The sequence below is a fragment of the Aspergillus lucknowensis genome (assembly GCF_044049455.1).
Source record: "Aspergillus lucknowensis strain CBS 449.75 chromosome Unknown BJX67scaffold_21, whole genome shotgun sequence".
Lineage (NCBI taxonomy): Eukaryota > Fungi > Ascomycota > Eurotiomycetes > Eurotiales > Aspergillaceae > Aspergillus > Aspergillus lucknowensis.
The window spans coordinates 212,536-228,717 of NW_027263565.1; the positions used below are offsets into that span (position 1 = coordinate 212,536).

General features: G+C 50.9%; 7 protein-coding genes across 7 annotated transcripts; 6 read left to right on the forward strand and 1 right to left on the reverse strand.

Annotated features, from left to right (window-relative positions):
* The first annotated feature begins 660 nt into the window (after positions 1–660).
* Positions 661–2,502, forward strand: BJX67DRAFT_111565 (pantothenate kinase). Its single transcript, XM_071024327.1, has 4 exons — positions 661–1,109; positions 1,236–1,518; positions 1,591–2,089; positions 2,138–2,502. Exons 1-4 carry the CDS (start codon positions 897–899, stop codon positions 2,403–2,405), a joined length of 1,263 nt encoding a protein of 420 aa, XP_070886015.1. The 5' UTR covers positions 661–896; the 3' UTR covers positions 2,406–2,502.
* A 335-nt stretch (positions 2,503–2,837) lies between these two features.
* BJX67DRAFT_111603 (uncharacterized protein) lies at positions 2,838–4,694 on the forward strand. Its single transcript, XM_071024328.1, has 3 exons — positions 2,838–3,256; positions 3,308–3,345; positions 3,403–4,694. Exons 1-3 carry the CDS (start codon positions 3,156–3,158, stop codon positions 4,605–4,607), a joined length of 1,344 nt encoding a protein of 447 aa, XP_070886016.1. The 5' UTR covers positions 2,838–3,155; the 3' UTR covers positions 4,608–4,694.
* A 126-nt stretch (positions 4,695–4,820) lies between these two features.
* pigc (phosphatidylinositol N-acetylglucosaminyltransferase) lies at positions 4,821–6,909 on the forward strand. Its single transcript, XM_071029152.1, has 2 exons — positions 4,821–5,287; positions 5,355–6,909. Exons 1-2 carry the CDS (start codon positions 4,918–4,920, stop codon positions 6,506–6,508), a joined length of 1,524 nt encoding a protein of 507 aa, XP_070886017.1. The 5' UTR covers positions 4,821–4,917; the 3' UTR covers positions 6,509–6,909.
* A 314-nt stretch (positions 6,910–7,223) lies between these two features.
* On the forward strand, positions 7,224–8,783 carry BJX67DRAFT_353778 (glycoside hydrolase superfamily). The gene is made up of 2 exons (XM_071029153.1): positions 7,224–8,190; positions 8,243–8,783. Exons 1-2 carry the CDS (start codon positions 7,238–7,240, stop codon positions 8,559–8,561), a joined length of 1,272 nt encoding a protein of 423 aa, XP_070886018.1. The 5' UTR covers positions 7,224–7,237; the 3' UTR covers positions 8,562–8,783.
* A 547-nt stretch (positions 8,784–9,330) lies between these two features.
* Positions 9,331–10,654, reverse strand: BJX67DRAFT_111716 (putative tartrate dehydrogenase). The gene is made up of 3 exons (XM_071024330.1): positions 10,299–10,654; positions 9,758–10,248; positions 9,331–9,700 (listed from the first exon to the last, which is right to left on the reverse strand). The coding sequence occupies exons 1-3, from the start codon at positions 10,537–10,539 to the stop codon at positions 9,362–9,364; spliced, it is 1,071 nt and encodes a 356-aa protein (XP_070886019.1). The 5' UTR covers positions 10,540–10,654; the 3' UTR covers positions 9,331–9,361.
* A 66-nt stretch (positions 10,655–10,720) lies between these two features.
* Positions 10,721–11,476, forward strand: BJX67DRAFT_353782 (uncharacterized protein). The gene is made up of 2 exons (XM_071029154.1): positions 10,721–10,806; positions 10,890–11,476. Exon 2 carries the CDS (start codon positions 11,160–11,162, stop codon positions 11,385–11,387), a length of 228 nt encoding a protein of 75 aa, XP_070886020.1. The 5' UTR covers positions 10,721–10,806; positions 10,890–11,159; the 3' UTR covers positions 11,388–11,476.
* On the forward strand, positions 11,477–13,335 carry BJX67DRAFT_353783 (NAD-dependent succinate-semialdehyde dehydrogenase). Its single transcript, XM_071029155.1, has 3 exons — positions 11,477–11,584; positions 11,647–11,734; positions 11,785–13,335. Exons 1-3 carry the CDS (start codon positions 11,555–11,557, stop codon positions 13,164–13,166), a joined length of 1,500 nt encoding a protein of 499 aa, XP_070886021.1. The 5' UTR covers positions 11,477–11,554; the 3' UTR covers positions 13,167–13,335.
* The last annotated feature ends 2,847 nt before the right edge of the window (positions 13,336–16,182 follow it).

A 16,182-nucleotide genomic window follows, 5' to 3' on the forward strand; every position in this document is an offset into this window, starting at 1 on the left:
CTTGGAAGAGAAATGATGCTTGACTTACAAAAGCTACGAAGTCTCGACTTTCCAGTAGAAGCAAACGGAGATAAAGTACTTTACTGGCAGAGACTTGTTAAGGTAGCAAGAAAATTCTTGCTCCCCTAGGATTCCTTGCCTCTGGTATAAGCATAGCGTGGTTATGTCGTTTGTTGGATGGACCTAGACAATCAACTTCCAACATCTGGAGACATGTCTAAAAGTACATTCCCGCGCGGCAGAACCTTTTGGAATCGCTCAGAGAGATCCTGAAGGAGGACCCAGCAGGCCAGTAGTGCCATGGAAAGTGGCATATGGTTCTGCTCAGGACACTGCTGATAATGACAATTGGCGAGGAAGAGGAGTGCTCTAATCTCGGTAATTCGGAGGAGTAATCAAGCTCAGCAATATACACGGGGGACATTGAAAAATAATTTCCCAGCCAGATAATTGCCCCATGGCTATCCTTTCTGTCAAACTACCATGATGCAGGTGCAGGTGCAGGTGGAAGTGCTTCCGAATCTGGAGGAAAGTTGATGCCTGAGGATGAAGCGAGCATGCCGCATTTTGTCGACGTCATTTTCGTTTGGGCCGCGATCCGACCACTTCAGTCCAGATAATAAAAAGGACACTGGGATCTCAGTCGGCTTTCTTTGAAGTCCAGGTGCCCGTCCGCAGCAGTTTGTCCTCGGCCTGCTCAGAGTTCGGTTCCACCCAGGCCCTCGGGCAGAAGGAGATATACGCCGTACGGGCCATCACGGGATCAAGTACCGGCGGCTTCGACATGAGAACATTAGGTCCTTCATTTATAGCTTCCTTTCTGCTCCTCATGCGAACCATCCGTTTCTCCGGCGTCAATTCTTCTAATTACACACCACACCTGCTGCGACAGCGCAATGTCCGCTCCAGATGCGACCGCCGCCCGTGCCCCTCGGCTGGAGCAAGCCATCACCAACCCAGGATCCGTCAAGATCAACGTCAAGGGCGCCTTCATCGTGGATGATGACCCCCGCTCGAAGAGTCCTGTAAGGACTGACGGTGTTCATTATGAGGGCCAAGATATTCGCCTCCCTCACCATACAGGCGTGGTGAGCCATGTCGCCGTCGATGTGAGCTCCCTGAATTTTTTCTTGCTTCCGTGGTTCCCCGCACCCTGCTCTCTCCCCGCAGATGCTTCTTTGCCGACCACCATGAAGAACGCTGTGTGACTGGCTACTAACCCAGATGCTTTGTAGATCGGCGGCTCTCTCGCGAAGCTGGTTTATTTCACGCGCGAGCTGGATTCCCCTGACAATGGTGGGCGGCTGAACTTCATAAACTTTGAGACCGGTCGGATAGACCTCTGCCTCGAATTCATCAAACAATTGAAAGAAGAACACGAAGAGCTAAACGGAGGCGCGAGAGATGAGCTTTGCGTTGTGGCTACTGGTGGGGGAGCGTACAAGTACTACGACAAGCTCAAAGAGACATTGAATGTGGACATCATGCGGGAGGATGAGATGGAGTGCCTAATTACTGGTATGAATCGGAGCTCCTCCAGACGAAGGTGGGAGTTGCCAGAGACAAAAAGCTGACATTCCGTCTCCCTAGGCCTCGATTTTTTCATCACCGAGATACCGAACGAAATCTTCACTTATAGCGAGACCGAGCCGATGCAATTTGCCGAGGCCCGACCAGATGTATACCCGTATCTCTTGGTCAACATTGGATCGGGCGTGTCCATGATCAAAGTATCAGGACCAAAGCAGTTCCAACGTGTTGGAGGCACACATTTGGGTGGTGGAACGTTCTGGGGCATCATGTCATTGCTAACTGGTGCCCGGACTTTTGACGATATGCTAGCAATGGCTGACCGAGGGGACAATAGCGGCGTCGATATGTTAGTGGGGGATATCTATGGTATGGACTACGGCAAGATTGGCCTCAAGAGCACAGCAATTGCTAGCACTTTTGGCAAAGTATTCCGGCTAAAGAATGCCGAGCGGCACGAGTCTAATGACCAAACGCAACAAAATGGCGGCGACCATACTAACGGCGATCTACTATTCAAGAATGAAGATATGAGCCGAAGCCTTCTGTACGCCATTAGGTGAGTGATTCCGCCCCGTATGGAATGATATTCCGCTAAGTATACCAGTAACAATATCGGCCAAATCGCATATCTCCAGTCCGAAAAGCACCAAGTCAAACACATCTACTTCGGCGGGTCTTTCATCCGAGGACACCGCCAAACAATGAACACATTATCATATGCCATCCGCTTCTGGTCCAAGGGCGAGAAGCAGGCTTACTTCCTCCGACACGAGGGCTACATCGGCGCCGTTGGCGCGTTCCTTCGCCGGAAGCCTGCCAACTGGGGTCGCAGGAGTAGTGTCGATGAGCACACACTGGCTAATGGGATTTGAATACGCACAATCGCTTGTTAATAATGGGCAAGGCAGCATCACATCCCTTGACGATCCTCTCCACCACCTTTGAGCGTTTGATACCCGTCGATCATGTTGACATTCCCAATGCATCTCGGCCTCGCCTAACTTCTCATGCTTGCAGGGCTCGGATTTCTTTTTGCTTCTGCGGGACAGATTCTACAGGACATTCTCATCTGCAAGCGCGTTTGTATACAACAATGTACATGGTACCGTTTTCACGGCTTTCTCCGCCGAGCTTTTGACTAGACTTTTGTTTGCATGGTGTTGACCCCGCCGTTTGACTCATGCACTTGCGAAAAAGATCTGATCTTTTTTCTTCTTTCTCATCTTTACTTTTCACCATGAAGCATAGAGGGCGACAATCATAGAAAGTTCTCTTCATAACAAAGTAAACTTCGAACAACCAAGTTCAGTGTTTCAGGGCCCACTGGTCGATATCCCTCATTCAGTGGGAGTCTGTGAAGTCGCCCCCTTCCTCAGTTGGGCAGGCACTGCAGGGTGGGTGCAAGACAACCTCCAAGGGTCAAGCTCTGATTAAGTTAGCGCTGCAACTAGCAGGCTTTTGCTTTTTCTTGTCACCAAATTGGACGCCACTGATCTTTCTCTCTTTGTCGTTCAAGGGAAAATTCTCCTGGGTTATGGTTTCAGGACATCTATATGTGACTGGTTGAATCTGTGGAGAGCTTCACTTCGTCAGCCACGCCAAGCCTTTAGGGGTGAGCTTTCATGTCTTCCAAGATTCCTCAGTCTCGTTTTCCGTTGAAGTTGGGCTCCGTCCATCCTTGTCGGTCAATTGTTTCCCAAGCAACTTTGTCTTTCTTCTCCGAGTGGGTCGTCTGTCCGATTCTTGTGGCAACGGCGAGTGCTGACAGCTCGAGATGGCAGCCGATCGTGCAATTGACATGGAAACAAGCAAGTATTATGACTTCGATGCGTTTGTGGTTGGGGGTTTCGCTAATACAAGACTCATCAGACGCAGATTCCAATAGCAAAGCCCCTGGGCGCGACATTGTCATAAAACGAGAGCGCGAAAGCTCAGCTCACCCGGACTCATTTACAGGCCCATCAGTTAACTCACAGCCATCCGATAACACGCGTCCAGAGGGGAACCCACGTTCATTGAACAACACATGCACAACCCGATCATCCATGCCTGAACTGGTCGTCGAATGCCGACATGCATCAGAACCAACCCCGTTTCCTCCCGCGTTGAAGACCCTCCTTGAAGCATGGCACGAGGTGAAAGGGAAGGAACTACCGCCATGCAGGTTCTCTGTACGCAAAGACAGGAATACAATCACGAAGGCCTATGATCGACAAGGGTCAGAGGTGCAGATGGCTGAGTTCCATGTCACATCCCCGGCATCATACGGAGTACTTGTTGCTCGACACCAGGACAACTCTTACAAACTTGTCGCCAGCTTGTTCCCTGGTACGCGGAAATATGGGAGCTACTACAGGGCTTGGTTAGGTGTTGAGAAAGGGTTTGAGCAGGAGGCCTCTATCGTACGTCGTTTTGGGACCGCCACGTCAGGCGAGGTTGTCTATCGGCCCGAGGCGTGGCCGGCCTTGACAGAGTTGCTCAAAAAAGATCATCAAAAGACCAGCGAGCTGGAGACTGGCGAACCGCCTCTGTCCGGGCCACGGAAACGCGTGGCAACTCGAGGATCCCCCGCAGAAGCCTGCGCGAAAAAACACCAACCGAACCAGAGATGGGACTCGTCTTCTGGTTCGGGGGAGACCGACAGCTCCGAGGATTCGGATGTGGATGAAGATACGGACGACTCGGATGATGAAAAGAGTGAAGCAAAAGCTCACCGGAAGCCTCTTACCCTAAGCACAAAGAACAATAAGCCTCCCGCTCAATCAACCAAGCGACCGGAACTCAGGTTCAAATTGACGTTCTTCAAATTTAGGGTGCAAAATGTCCGTGAGTTCCCAGTGGATGAGTGCAGAACCGGCCAGGAGCTGTTTAAAAAGGCGCGTGATTTCTTCTCGATATTCGACAGCTCTCTTCAAGTGCAAGTTCTGTCATGCCAGATTGCCTCACGCCCGGACCAGCACTACATTTTCGCTGGGAGTGAGGGAGAATTCAATCTCCTTGTCCGGCAGGCTAGGGACATTGCTTCAGAGCTGGGAAAGCCATTGACTATCGAAGTCGGCCTTGTTCATTCGTAAATGGGTTCGACTCTTATATTCCGTTATAATGATAGGGGTTTTCGAATAGAAATGGGAGGTACGAAGTACCATTGTTCAAAGATCAATTCTACAGAGTTTCTCCTCCAGGGGGAAATTTAAGTTGTCAACACTATTCCTAAAGCGGATTACGCTAAACTACACACGGAAAGACCCCAGAATTCGCCGACGAGTTTAATTCCTCCAGCCCAGCCTGTTCCCCCCGTCGTCAGACCGTCCCAAGCAGAAAGAAGACGCTGTGCTCCTCTTAAGTTGATCATCATGCGTCGTGCATAATTGTCGGGCCTACTCGATGCCTTCTCTGCCGGACTCGCCTCCTCCTGTTCCGCCTCCAGTCCCTGTCGAAACCCATCCTAATCGTGCCGGCGGGTTAAAACCTCCACCAGAACACCGCGCTCTTCCCGATCCCACTCGCCTTGCCCCCGAAGATGCATACTACTCCTCTTCCCTTCTTCGCGGCCGGCCCGGGAACACGAATTATGAAGAACAACTTCGTCCCCTAAGCGCGAATACTGCTACGGCTGTGTCTGTTGCTGCTTTGCGACCTCCCCCCGCTGTTCCGGGAGCTGCGGCTCGAAAGGAGAACCGAAAACTACGAGGGACCGGGGTTCGGAGGCGGCGAAAGGGTGCTTGGAAGAAATTGCTTTGGGTCAAACAGTCGTGTGCGCATATATGGATCTGGGCGATGACCCCAAGCTTTTCTTGTCACTGACTCAATTGCGAACATAGACCCCGATAATTACACCGACACCGAGACCTTTCTCGATCACCTGCAGAGAAATCCTCGCGTACGCCCCTACGATTTCTGGCCATTAATGGCCGACTCGACCGTTATCGTGCAGCATGTGTGCTCAGTGGTTATATTTGTCTGCTGCTTCGTCGGAATTGTACAAGGTCGGGTGAGTCCCGTCTCCGTTGTCTGTTGGGGCAGCGTCGGGACGGCTTTCGGCTGGGTTTTATGGGACTGGTGGGCGTTCACAGAACATGCGGAGGACAAGAGGCCTGTTGAACGTGTGGCGGAGGGCGATGATGGGTCAAGCTCCAGTTCTATGACGAGCTCTGTTAATCCATCCAACTCCCGCCCAAATGGACAGAGGGAAAGCCAGGTTCATGGCCTTGGGCTGAGCATGGCGTCGAACATACCGGGCGCCCCTCTCAGGCGTCGGAGCACAGGACTCAGCGCTGATTCCTTCACTGCGCAGGATCCAGCTTCACCACCACCCGGATATTCGAACGGGAATACGGGACACCCTCAGTCCCAATGGTCGATTTACCAGTCTTCATCCTTCTTATCACGGAATCGACATCGGCTATCCACGATAAAATCGTCGTTCCTTATATACTTCTCATTACTCGGGCTCAGCCCTATCCTGAAGTCACTCACGAAATCCACCGCCAGTGACTCCATCTGGGCAATGAGCTGCTGGCTATTAATCATGAACATATTCTCCTTTGACTACGGAAGCGGGGAAGGCGCTGGTGGTACCAAATTCCCTGCCTCTTTATCCACAAACGCAGCCGTCATGGCCTCAACTGTGCTTGCCTCTCGTCTCCCTTCGACAACACACGTGTTTAGCCTGATGCTCTTCTCCATTGAAGTATTTGGTCTGTTCCCCATATTCAGGCGGCAGTTGCGACACATCTCGTGGACCAGCCATATCTTCTTAACCCTCGCTCTGGTTATGGTCGCCGGTGGCGCGGTCGGCATCACACTCCGAGGGGGATTGGCGGGCGCGGTAGTCGGGTCTTTCATGGGGAGTATCCTGACAGCACTGGCTATGGGTGGGTGTAGTTGGTGGCTTATTAGTCTCCAGAAGTATAAGAATGTTGTCTCTGGGCCTTGGGATCCTGCGAGACCGATTATACGGCGGCGTTGGGATTGAGGCGCTCACTGCCTACCCTACTTGGCATCTAGATATTCATGCATGCTTACTGTTGAGCTCCTTAACTGGTAATAATAAGTAGTGTGTATGGACCACTCATCGTTATGGTAAATGGAATGTGAGGGTTGGAATGTACGAATGTCCTGGTATGCACAAGAGAAACACAGACTTCACTTGAGCCTAAGCGTGATAGCCCGTTGTTTAAAATTGGAAGAGACTGGTAACTATTATTTTGGAAGAGACTAGTAACTATTATTCTTTTCTCAATACTGAAATTAACATGCGAACTGACATCATTATCGAATCTATCGACGCTGGAAGCTTGTTGCAAGAGTCAATGCAAGACGAATTCACTCCACACTCCCAACGTTGCCATGCCTACGCATGCCTCCGAATTCCTGAATGAGAGGCGGGCCGATCTAGGGGGAACTTGTTTTGGGCTGTCTTTGTACTATTTATTTCTGCGTTTCGGTGCCCTGGGCGCTCTTTGGTTGGTGACACTTAGAAGGTCCCAACGTCCTCGTTCAGTCTTGGAGTGCTTTGATCAGCCTCAGATCTGGAGGGGGTATATGAACATCTCTGCATTTCGCTGATTCCTGGTTTACCAGTCGAAGAGTAAGAAGTCTTGTTCATCATGCTCAAATACGGCGTCCTGGCCCTGGCGGCCCTTCAGTGCGTTGCGGGTCTTCGCTTCGCTATGTATATTGATGAGTATGTTTACCTTCCCAGATGGGCTACGGTTGTCCACCGCAGGGTGTTCTACAAGCTAAGCTAGATTGTAGATGGCATAAGACCGACCTACCTAGCCGCGAGCAGACGCAGGGAATCACCCATGCAATTATGGCGTTCGCTAAATCCGATCTCTTTAACGCCGACTCACCACCGCAGTTCACACCCTTTGAGCCGGTCTCAACCATGCGTGGCCGCTTCTCACCAGAGACGAAGCTCATGGTTGCCGTCGGGGGATGGGGCGACACGTCGGGTTTCTCTGAGGGTGCGAAAGATGAGGCTTCCCGCGAACGATACGCCAAGAATGTCGCAGCAATGTTGGATAGCGCTGGTTTTGACGGTGTCGATATCGACTGGGAGTATCCAGGAGGAAACGGAGAGGACTACAAGCAGATTCCTAACTCTGCGAAGGTGTCTGAGATTGAGACGTTCCCCTTATTCCTTGAAGCGCTTCGTAAGGCTGTTGGAAACGAGAAAATTGTTTCCATCGCCACCCCAGGAAAGAAGGAGGATATGATCGCGTACACTAAAGAGCAGGGTCCGAAAATCTGGCCGTCAGTGGATTTTGTCAATGTCATGTCGTACGACCTGATGAATAGGAGGAACAACGCGACGATGCATCACAGCAGCGTGTTGGACTCTCTGGATACCATTAATGCGTACCTAGACATTGGTGCGCCAGCAGAGAAGCTCAATCTGGGGGTTGGATATTACGCGAAATGGTTCACGACTCAGCCTGACTCGGATTGCGAGAGCCATCCGCTCGGATGCCCGGTCGTAGTCATGGAAGGACCCGATGGAAAGGACAACGGCAAATCCGGGGCTTGGACATTCGAAGCTGTCAATATGGCTGCGCCGCCTGCCGAATTGAAGGTGTCGACTGATGGCACTTGTGGGTTCTCCAAGGGAACGAAGTGCCCAACGGGATCGTGTTGTAGTCAATACGGGATCTGGTGAGTTTAACTCCACCTCATAACGCTCAGATGGGTTGCCTGACTCCAACAGTGGAAGCACCAAGGACCATTGCGAGGCCGGATGTCTGTCCGACTATGGCGAGTGCAAGGGGGGGGTTGACATCATGAAATCATGGCGACAGGCTGTCAGCGAGGGCAAGACAGACGAGGAGAAAGGTGGACAGTACTACCTAGATGCAGAGAATAATCTCTTCTGGACCTGGGACACACTAGCAATGATTGAACGCAAGTTCAAGGATATCGTGGACGCTCAGGGACTGGGAGGTGTGATGGCGTGGAGTCTGGGAGAGGATACCTATGATTTCAGCGAACTGAAGGCGATGCAGGAAGGAGTTGCACAGCGCTCCTAGCCCATGAAGTGTTAATCGAATCCGTCTGGCGTTGTATTTATTAGATCGTGGGTTTCCGAGATCATTTCGAGGTGAAGCCGTGTACAGCCAATCGCGATGCAGGAAACCGCACATGGGCCCGTTCGAGGGTTTCAGGGCGTGCATCGCGATTGCCAAGGGAAGCAACAGCTGCAGGTATAAGTAGAGGACGAGAAGCTTAAAATCTCATGAAGGGATTCAGGGTCTTCCCGCATCTACACCCTCGAGGACACGATGAAGTCCCTCATTTTCTTTTGTCTTGTCTCCGTGTCGCTCGCTTTCCCTATTAATTTCGCCCTCCCAGACTTGGCACCATTTCAACAACCTCTCATTGAAGAAACAGACCTTGACTCAAAGCCCGTTCCAAGCTGGCGAATAGATCATGGGAAATTTATCGAGAAGAATTCGTCTCAAGTTCACTCGAGCCCAAGCTACACTCAGGCCTTACACGCCGAGCGGTCATTCTATCGTTTACTGGAGCACTATTCCGACGAAGTCTTCGTAGCGGGACTCCTCTTGCTCGTCCCAATCACACTTGGAATAGTTGAGGTTGCTGAGCGTTTCTCACGATCACTTGCTGTCGAGGAATTTCCCGAGCGTGGGAGAGAAAAGCACCGCTTGGAATCGCCGGTAGAAAGAGAGCAGTGGCTCCGCCAGCGGAGAGAGAGAGAAATGAAAGTCGAGCGATCACGGTCTTGGTGGAATTGCTCGAGACGTTGAGCGTGATCCGAAGTCTATGAATTCTATCCTATTCTCTTCGACGTATATTACAAATGGAGAGGTTAGGAACGCTTGATTTCCTCAACGACGGCAGATGTTACTTCAACCGTGGTGGCCTTTCCACCGAGATCTGCTGTTAGGACACCGGACTCGCAGACTCGTTCGACACACTGCATCAGTTTATCGGCGGCCGTTTTCTCACCGAGCCAGGCAAGCATCTCTGCGGCCGTCCAGAATGTCGCGACAGGGTTGGCGATGCCCTTACCAGTGATGTCGAATGCAGAGCCGTGGATAGGTTCGAACATACTCGGATTTTGGCGTGTCGGGTCGAGGTTCGACGTTGGCGCGATACCGATAGATCCTGCAAGGGCGGCAGCAAGATCCGACAAAATATCAGCGTGCTACGGCATCATTAGCATCTACGAAACGGAAAAGTCAGCGAAACGGAGGGAACATACTAGATTACTGGCCACAATTGTGTCCAGACTTTCGGGCTTCAGGACCATCCTCGTCGTCATTGCATCGACAAGCATCTTATCCACGGTGACCTCGGGGAAGTCCTTTGCAACAATATTCGCGACCTCATCCCACAAGACCATACCGTTGCGCTGAGCATTGCTCTTCGTCACAACAGTCAACAATTTTCGGGGCCTCTTAGCCGCTGTCTCGAAAGCAAAGCGCATGATCCGTGCCACACCGTGGCGCGAGAAGATCGCTGTCTCCGTCGCAACCTCCCATGGGTGTCCGCGATGTGACCGCCCACCTTGGCCGGCATACTCGCCCTCGCTATTTTCACGGACAATCACCCAATCCAGGTCTCCGACAGAGCAGTTGCGCAGAGGCGACTGTGTGCCGCGGAGGACACGGGTCGGGCGCACATTGGCATATTGTTGAAGGGGCTGACAAATTGCAAGGCGGAGACCCCAGAGTGAGATGTGGTCGGGAACATCTATCATAGCTTAGTCCTTGATTGTCGTAGGAGGAGAAGGTTTATCCTACCTGGCGCTCCCACAGCTCCAAACAGAATAGCATCATGTTTCTTCAATTCCTCCAGTCCGCCGTCCGGAATGTATTTTCCCGTCTGCTTGAATGTCTCGGAGCTCCAATCGAGATGGGTGAAGTCAAAGCTGAAAGTTTGCAGCCTTTCGGCCAGAGTTTGGAGGACTGTTACGCCAGCGGAAACGACCTCCGGCCCGATCCCGTCAGCCGGGATAGTGGCGATGCGGTACGATTTTGTCATTTTATCTGTCCTTTAGGGGCCTGAGTAAAAGTGTTGGTGGCCGTTAGAACTGATGAGATAATTTCTTTTTCTGGTTTGGATTCTCACGAATGGAACCAGGCTGGAAAAATAGCAACTCTGCTGTCTGTCTCCCCTCCCCCGCACCGGACAGAAAAAGCTTGCCGGACATGTCTTTGACCGACCCCACACCTTCAGCTCCTCTTCCAACCGAGCCGATGATATTCCGCACATTTTGTAGTCAAAATCAAACCAAGTCAGGGTTATATGGTACATTATTCGCATTCTCTGCGAGATCCACAGTCCATCCACAAAACTCATCAGAAAATCGTGCAAAGCTAACAGACAGCCAGCGGTCTTCCCCAGGGATACATCACTCACCTTAAGAATCGACTCGCAGCTACAGAACGAGCGTTATATAATACATACGCTCACTTACGGACCATCTTCCCCGGTCCTTCATCATTCATGATTCTCCACAACAAAATCAGGCGCGAGCGGCTGCTGTGAACGAATGGACACGGTTACCGCTGCGTGGCCCGGGCGATTTGTAGTGCTGGTGGTCGGAAAAGGCCCGAAAGTACGGTGCCGGAGGCGAAGCGTCATCGGAATGGAGTCCGGCCATGGCGGAAACGATCTCCAGAGCAAAGGATGTCCCTGCATTGACTAGTCTGCGTAGTTTCAGCCATAGTCACATTCATGTGCGTCAATCTGGAGGATACCCGAGGGAACGCGCTAGAGCCGATGATTTATTTCTAGCCACCTTGTTTTTCATAGAGAAATCACCTAATTATTTATGGGTATCGAGATATGAGCAAAAAAACAGAAGGCGCGCTCGGGAATTGGGATAATACTGGGAAACCTTGACTCCAACTGTCATCGCCGAGACGCCGATATGGGAAGGCGCTGCGGGGTATGTCATTCTCCATCTCTTTTTCTTCCCTACTTTCCGTTCTTCCTTCACTCTTCATCGTTTAAAGCCCACCCAGAGTCCGCACAAGTGGCCTAAACCGACGAAATGGCCCAGCAATATAATTTGCCGTTCGAGGTACGTCATATCCGACGACGAGCTTGAAACGAGCTTATGCTCTTATCTCTGACTACACCCAGCTTGAGAACCCCGAGTTACTCCACTTTGATTCCTTCGTTGGCAACACTTGGGTTACAGCGAAGAGTGGCAAACGGTTTGAAGTCGTTGGTTAGCTCTTACTGGATCCCTTCTGGTCACTATATACTGACGGGTGAGAGACCCTGGTACCGATATCCCTTGGGCATCTTGTCCTTCGAGCTCCGCTGAGGATGTCGATTACGCTGTGCAAGTCGCCCACGACGCATTTGAAAAGTACAAGAAGGTCAACCCTCGTCAACGTGCACAATGGTTGCTGAAATGGGACGCCCTTATCCGCGAAGCTCGGACGGATATAGCCAAAATCCTCACCCATGAGGCAGGGAAGCCGATCGCCGAATCCTACGGCGAGATTGATTATGCCACCGGATTTACTTGGTGGTTTGCTGGAGAAGCGGAGCGTATCCAGGGCACAATCGCCGTGCCTGCAGCTCCAAACCGGCGCGTCTTTACTGTGAAACAGCCTATCGGTGTTGCGGCTGCTCTAATACCTTGGAATTTCCCCATTGCCATGCTGTTGCGCAAGACGGGAGCCGCGTTCGCGGCAGGATGCACTATGATTGTCAAACCTAGCCCGGAAACCCCCTTGACAGCCCTAGTCCTTGCACATCTGGCCCAGAAAGCAGGCTTCCCCTCAGGCGTTTTTAACGTGCTTACGACAGATTTGGAGAATACACCGCCGCTCAGTGAGGCCCTGTGTAAACATCCGCTTGTGAAAAAGGTTACCTTTACTGGATCAACGCGGGTTGGTAAGCTTATTGCGTCGCACTGTGCTCATGGACTGAAGAAAGTAACACTCGAGCTGGGTGGGAACTGCCCGTTCCTTGTGTTTGATGACGCGAACCTTGACCAGGCATTGGATCAATTGATGGCCCTCAAATGGCGCCACGCGGGCCAAGCCTGTATAACAGCTAACAGGGTGTACGTGCAGGCGGGAATCTACGAAAAGTTTGCACAGGCGCTCAAGGAGCGAACGGCGAAGCTAGTGGTCGGCCATGGTGCCAGCGACAGCACCACTATGGGGCCTCTTACCACCCCCCGCAGCATTGACAAGGCGATTAGCCAGGTTCAGGATGCACAGCGACTAGGCGCAGAAGTTATTCTTGGTGGGAAGCGCGTCGAGGGGTCGAAGGGATACTTTTTTGAGCCAACAATCTTGAAGAATATGAAAGCGGAGATGTTGGTGTCTCGTGAGGAGACTTTTGCTCCCATCGCCGCATTATATCGCTTTGAAACTGAGGATGAAGCCGTCCGGCTAGCTAACGACACTAGCATGGGCCTAGCTAGCTATGCTTTTACGAAGAACATCGACCGCATGTGGAGACTCTTAGAGAATCTGGAGGCAGGCATGATTGGAATGAATACAGGAAACTCCTCTGCGGCTGAGTCGCCCTTCGGAGGCATCAAGGAATCCGGTTATGGAAAAGAGAGCGGGAAGGAAGTGGCTGTGAACGAGTACCTAATAACCAAGACGGGGACACTCACAATTGAGGGACAGTACTAGGTTGTAGTTGAGCTGACAAGGAAATGTAGGAGCAACATATGACCACAATGAATCAGCATCTTCAAATTGTTTTCCTATGTGCATGATATCTCCTCACATGCTCGATACAATTCCAACCCTCGACACACAGCCCATCACTTGAGCCCGAGTCCAAGAAAGTTGGTTGAAGCACGATAGCCTTATTCTAAGTAATAGAAGAGACTGGCGACTAGTTGTACATGCATTGTTTCTGGCGGCCGGCTTGAAATTGTCTTCCGTATTACTGGTGGCGTGGCTTCTGTCGTCGATCTTGCCGGCCCTTGCCCTATGCTGGCATTCTCACCATTCGCGCAACACCTTACCTCTATTGCGGTTTGAGGACCAGGCTGAGTTATCATAGCAACAGTTAATTAGTACCTTAATAACTAGATCGACAAAGGCACGTACAGTGAATGGCTTTACTACTTTTTAGCCATTCTTTTCTGGAACCTAGATATTACGATACTGCAAAGAAACCAAAGATCTCTAGTGAATTAGGGCTGATAACGCCTTGACTGCCTTCATTATATTATTAAAGCCACCATCCTTCCAAGCTCCCAATTCACCATCGCCAGAAAGATAGCTGACAACGCTGGTAGTCTTGTATTATTTAAAGGGCCTTCCCCCCGGCCTTCCGTTCGTCTCCTCCATCTTTCGTATTCTCTCCTACAACCTTCCAGCTTTTGGCCATCCTCCGTCGGAATCCTGGCCCTACACCCAGCTCTCACGCACAGCAAAGAGGATGTCGACCAAGAAGAGTGATGCAAAGTCCGAGGGAAAGTCGACTGTTCTATAGATTACGTTCCGCTGTTGAGTCTGATACGCCCTAAGAGACTGTTTGCAGTTACGCCGAGAACTTAGTATTAAACATGCACCGGTCTGCTGACCCGAGGTTTCAACTTGCGAAATCATTGGAGTGACTTTTGTCGCCCCACTAGAATGAGCCTTCCTAGAGAAGGGTTTTTGCCTTTTGACCGGCAAAATCCTGACGTTTATACATCCAGGCACTGCTACACAGCAATTTCGACATCACGAATTGCCTTGGTGATGTACAGCTAGTCCTTGATTTTCCGACCTGTCGATTCTACAAGTACGAACTGTCGAATAGCGGGCTGCAGTAATCTAAGGAAAATCCATCACTTTGCTCCCTTACCAGGGTGACCTGGAAGGGTCAAGATCTGACATGCTGGATCTTTGCCTTTTGTTGGACAGTTGGGCACATCTGCTACGAAAAGCCAGCAGCATTCGCTGCCTGGATATTGTCGAATATTCTCATTTGAGTCTGCGGTGGATGACACAAACACGCCTCAAGGATTTCCTGAACCTTCAACACTTGAGCATTGTCAAGGGTTGGCTTGTAGACTTCAAGCATATGAAGATTGCAACACGGAGACACCGATATATGCTGGGTCTACATGTTGACTCAGTCTTAAATTTCCCGATTGATTTCTATCCAGTGGATTATACCGAGTTTCACTCGCCATATGCATCGAGAATCACAACATATGGAGAGATGTCCAGGGATATTGCAGAGTTTGTGCCCTTTGCTTCGGGATATAACCCCGAGTGGCTGCACCCCAGGTCATTAATTGGCCGGGCAGTCCTATCGAGACCGTGACTGTTTGAACCCGGTCGGGAAATTTTTTTCCCTCAGGGGTAGACGAAAGTGTGGGAAGTGTGGGAAATCACCAATCCACCCTCCTAGTGAAGAGCTATTCTGGCTGACAGAAAGCATATGATACTGCGGTCTTGGTTTTTGAGCGGATGGCAATGAACGGGTTGACCTGACCGCCGACGTTGCCCAGAGTTTTGATCCGTATCTTGAATATGAAGCAGGTTTGGTCAGTTGTGATATCTGCCATTTCAACCTCCCTGGTTTTGCGTTTCCTCGATTGTCTGTCGACGAACAAAGGTTCGTGCAGAAAGCTTGTTCAAAATGTTCACGCTGACAGGAGATGGATGAGTTTGAGAAGTATCAGGGGGGGATCTGAAGGGTCTTTCTGAGTACTGTGAGAAACAGGAACTCATGATTGCTATTGCAGAACGGGAGTGGCGACAGAAGAATGACCGACAGATGTTGCAGAGCTTGTGCCCTTTGCTCTAGGGTTTGAGCCCTCGTCAAACTGGCTGGTAAGGTGACAGAGAGTATCACAGCCCTTATCGACGAGAGTGGTGATAGGGACACTATCACCAGACAGATTAATTATATTCGAGCGGAAAACTTGTTTGCGGACAATAAGGAGCCTCCTTGTCAGAATGATCGCCACGCCAGATTTCCGCTAGCGAAGATGAGGAGCTCCCTGTTGAAGAAATGAAAGCGCTGTGCATCAACAATCTTGGACATGGTGATACACTGCGAGAGATACAGGACGCTCTTACGAAGACTGGCCTCCCCCTTTTAAATATCTCCAAAAAGACTTCTAGCAGGTGAGTTACTAGATATATCCTTACAAGTATGCAAAGTCTGATTATTTTACTATTCAGATTCGCCCATGTTTTTTTCGAGTCCCACGACGATGCGGCCACAATGAAGGCAAGGCTTCATGGAACAGTCATGTTTGGCCATAATGTGGCTGTCTTATTTTCAGGGAAGAAGCCGAAAGCCCGAATCTCGAGAGACTCAAGCGCATCAGCAGTCTCAGGAGGAGCCAACGGTTGTTGGTAAACGCAAGGGGGATCGAGATAATGATATGGCCATCAATAGTCATTGAATGCGGGTGGAGTGAATCCAGAGCGAAGCTTGAGCGCGACTGCCGTTGGTGGTTGCATGCCTCTGAAGGCGATGGTCGGGATGCCGGACCGCCCTGCAGATTCGCCTCCGTCCAAAGAACCCGCAACCTCAAATCCCGTTGTACGAGTCGAAATGGGTGCCTACAAGTTCTCGTATCAAACCCTAGCTCGTTTTTCTGATTGTACAGCCGGATCAGTTGTTGGCGCAGCTTACACCATCTCTCAAAACACCACTTGCGATAAATGTGGACATTTACTCTCGCTGTGA

Bases quoted from the DNA above. Each gene is read 5' to 3' on its own strand.
- BJX67DRAFT_353782 (XM_071029154.1), top strand. From the start codon at position 11,160: ATGGCGGAAACGATCTCCAGAGCAAAGGATGTCCCTGCATTGACTAGT.
- BJX67DRAFT_111716 (XM_071024330.1), bottom strand. From the start codon at position 10,539: ATGACAAAATCGTACCGCATCGCCACTATCCCGGCTGACGGGATCGGG. The intron at 10,249-10,298 runs GTAGGATAAACC...AAGCTATGATAG, and splicing joins TGGAGCTGTGGGAGCGCCAG to ATGTTCCCGACCACATCTCA. The intron at 9,701-9,757 runs GTATGTTCCCTC...ATGATGCCGTAG, and splicing joins CAATTGTGGCCAGTAATCTA to CACGCTGATATTTTGTCGGA.
- BJX67DRAFT_111565 (XM_071024327.1), top strand. From the start codon at position 897: ATGTCCGCTCCAGATGCGACCGCCGCCCGTGCCCCTCGGCTGGAGCAA. The intron at 1,110-1,235 runs GTGAGCTCCCTG...GATGCTTTGTAG, and splicing joins TGAGCCATGTCGCCGTCGAT to ATCGGCGGCTCTCTCGCGAA. The intron at 1,519-1,590 runs GTATGAATCGGA...CCGTCTCCCTAG, and splicing joins GATGGAGTGCCTAATTACTG to GCCTCGATTTTTTCATCACC.
- BJX67DRAFT_111603 (XM_071024328.1), top strand. From the start codon at position 3,156: ATGTCTTCCAAGATTCCTCAGTCTCGTTTTCCGTTGAAGTTGGGCTCC. The intron at 3,257-3,307 runs GTGGGTCGTCTG...TGACAGCTCGAG, and splicing joins ACTTTGTCTTTCTTCTCCGA to ATGGCAGCCGATCGTGCAAT. The intron at 3,346-3,402 runs GTATTATGACTT...AAGACTCATCAG, and splicing joins ATTGACATGGAAACAAGCAA to ACGCAGATTCCAATAGCAAA.
- BJX67DRAFT_353783 (XM_071029155.1), top strand. From the start codon at position 11,555: ATGGCCCAGCAATATAATTTGCCGTTCGAG. The intron at 11,585-11,646 runs GTACGTCATATC...GACTACACCCAG, and splicing joins AATATAATTTGCCGTTCGAG to CTTGAGAACCCCGAGTTACT. The intron at 11,735-11,784 runs GTTAGCTCTTAC...GACGGGTGAGAG, and splicing joins CAAACGGTTTGAAGTCGTTG to ACCCTGGTACCGATATCCCT.
- pigc (XM_071029152.1), top strand. From the start codon at position 4,918: ATGCCTTCTCTGCCGGACTCGCCTCCTCCTGTTCCGCCTCCAGTCCCT. The intron at 5,288-5,354 runs GTGCGCATATAT...TTGCGAACATAG, and splicing joins GCTTTGGGTCAAACAGTCGT to ACCCCGATAATTACACCGAC.
- BJX67DRAFT_353778 (XM_071029153.1), top strand. From the start codon at position 7,238: ATGGGCTACGGTTGTCCACCGCAGGGTGTTCTACAAGCTAAGCTAGAT. The intron at 8,191-8,242 runs GTGAGTTTAACT...TGACTCCAACAG, and splicing joins TGTAGTCAATACGGGATCTG to TGGAAGCACCAAGGACCATT.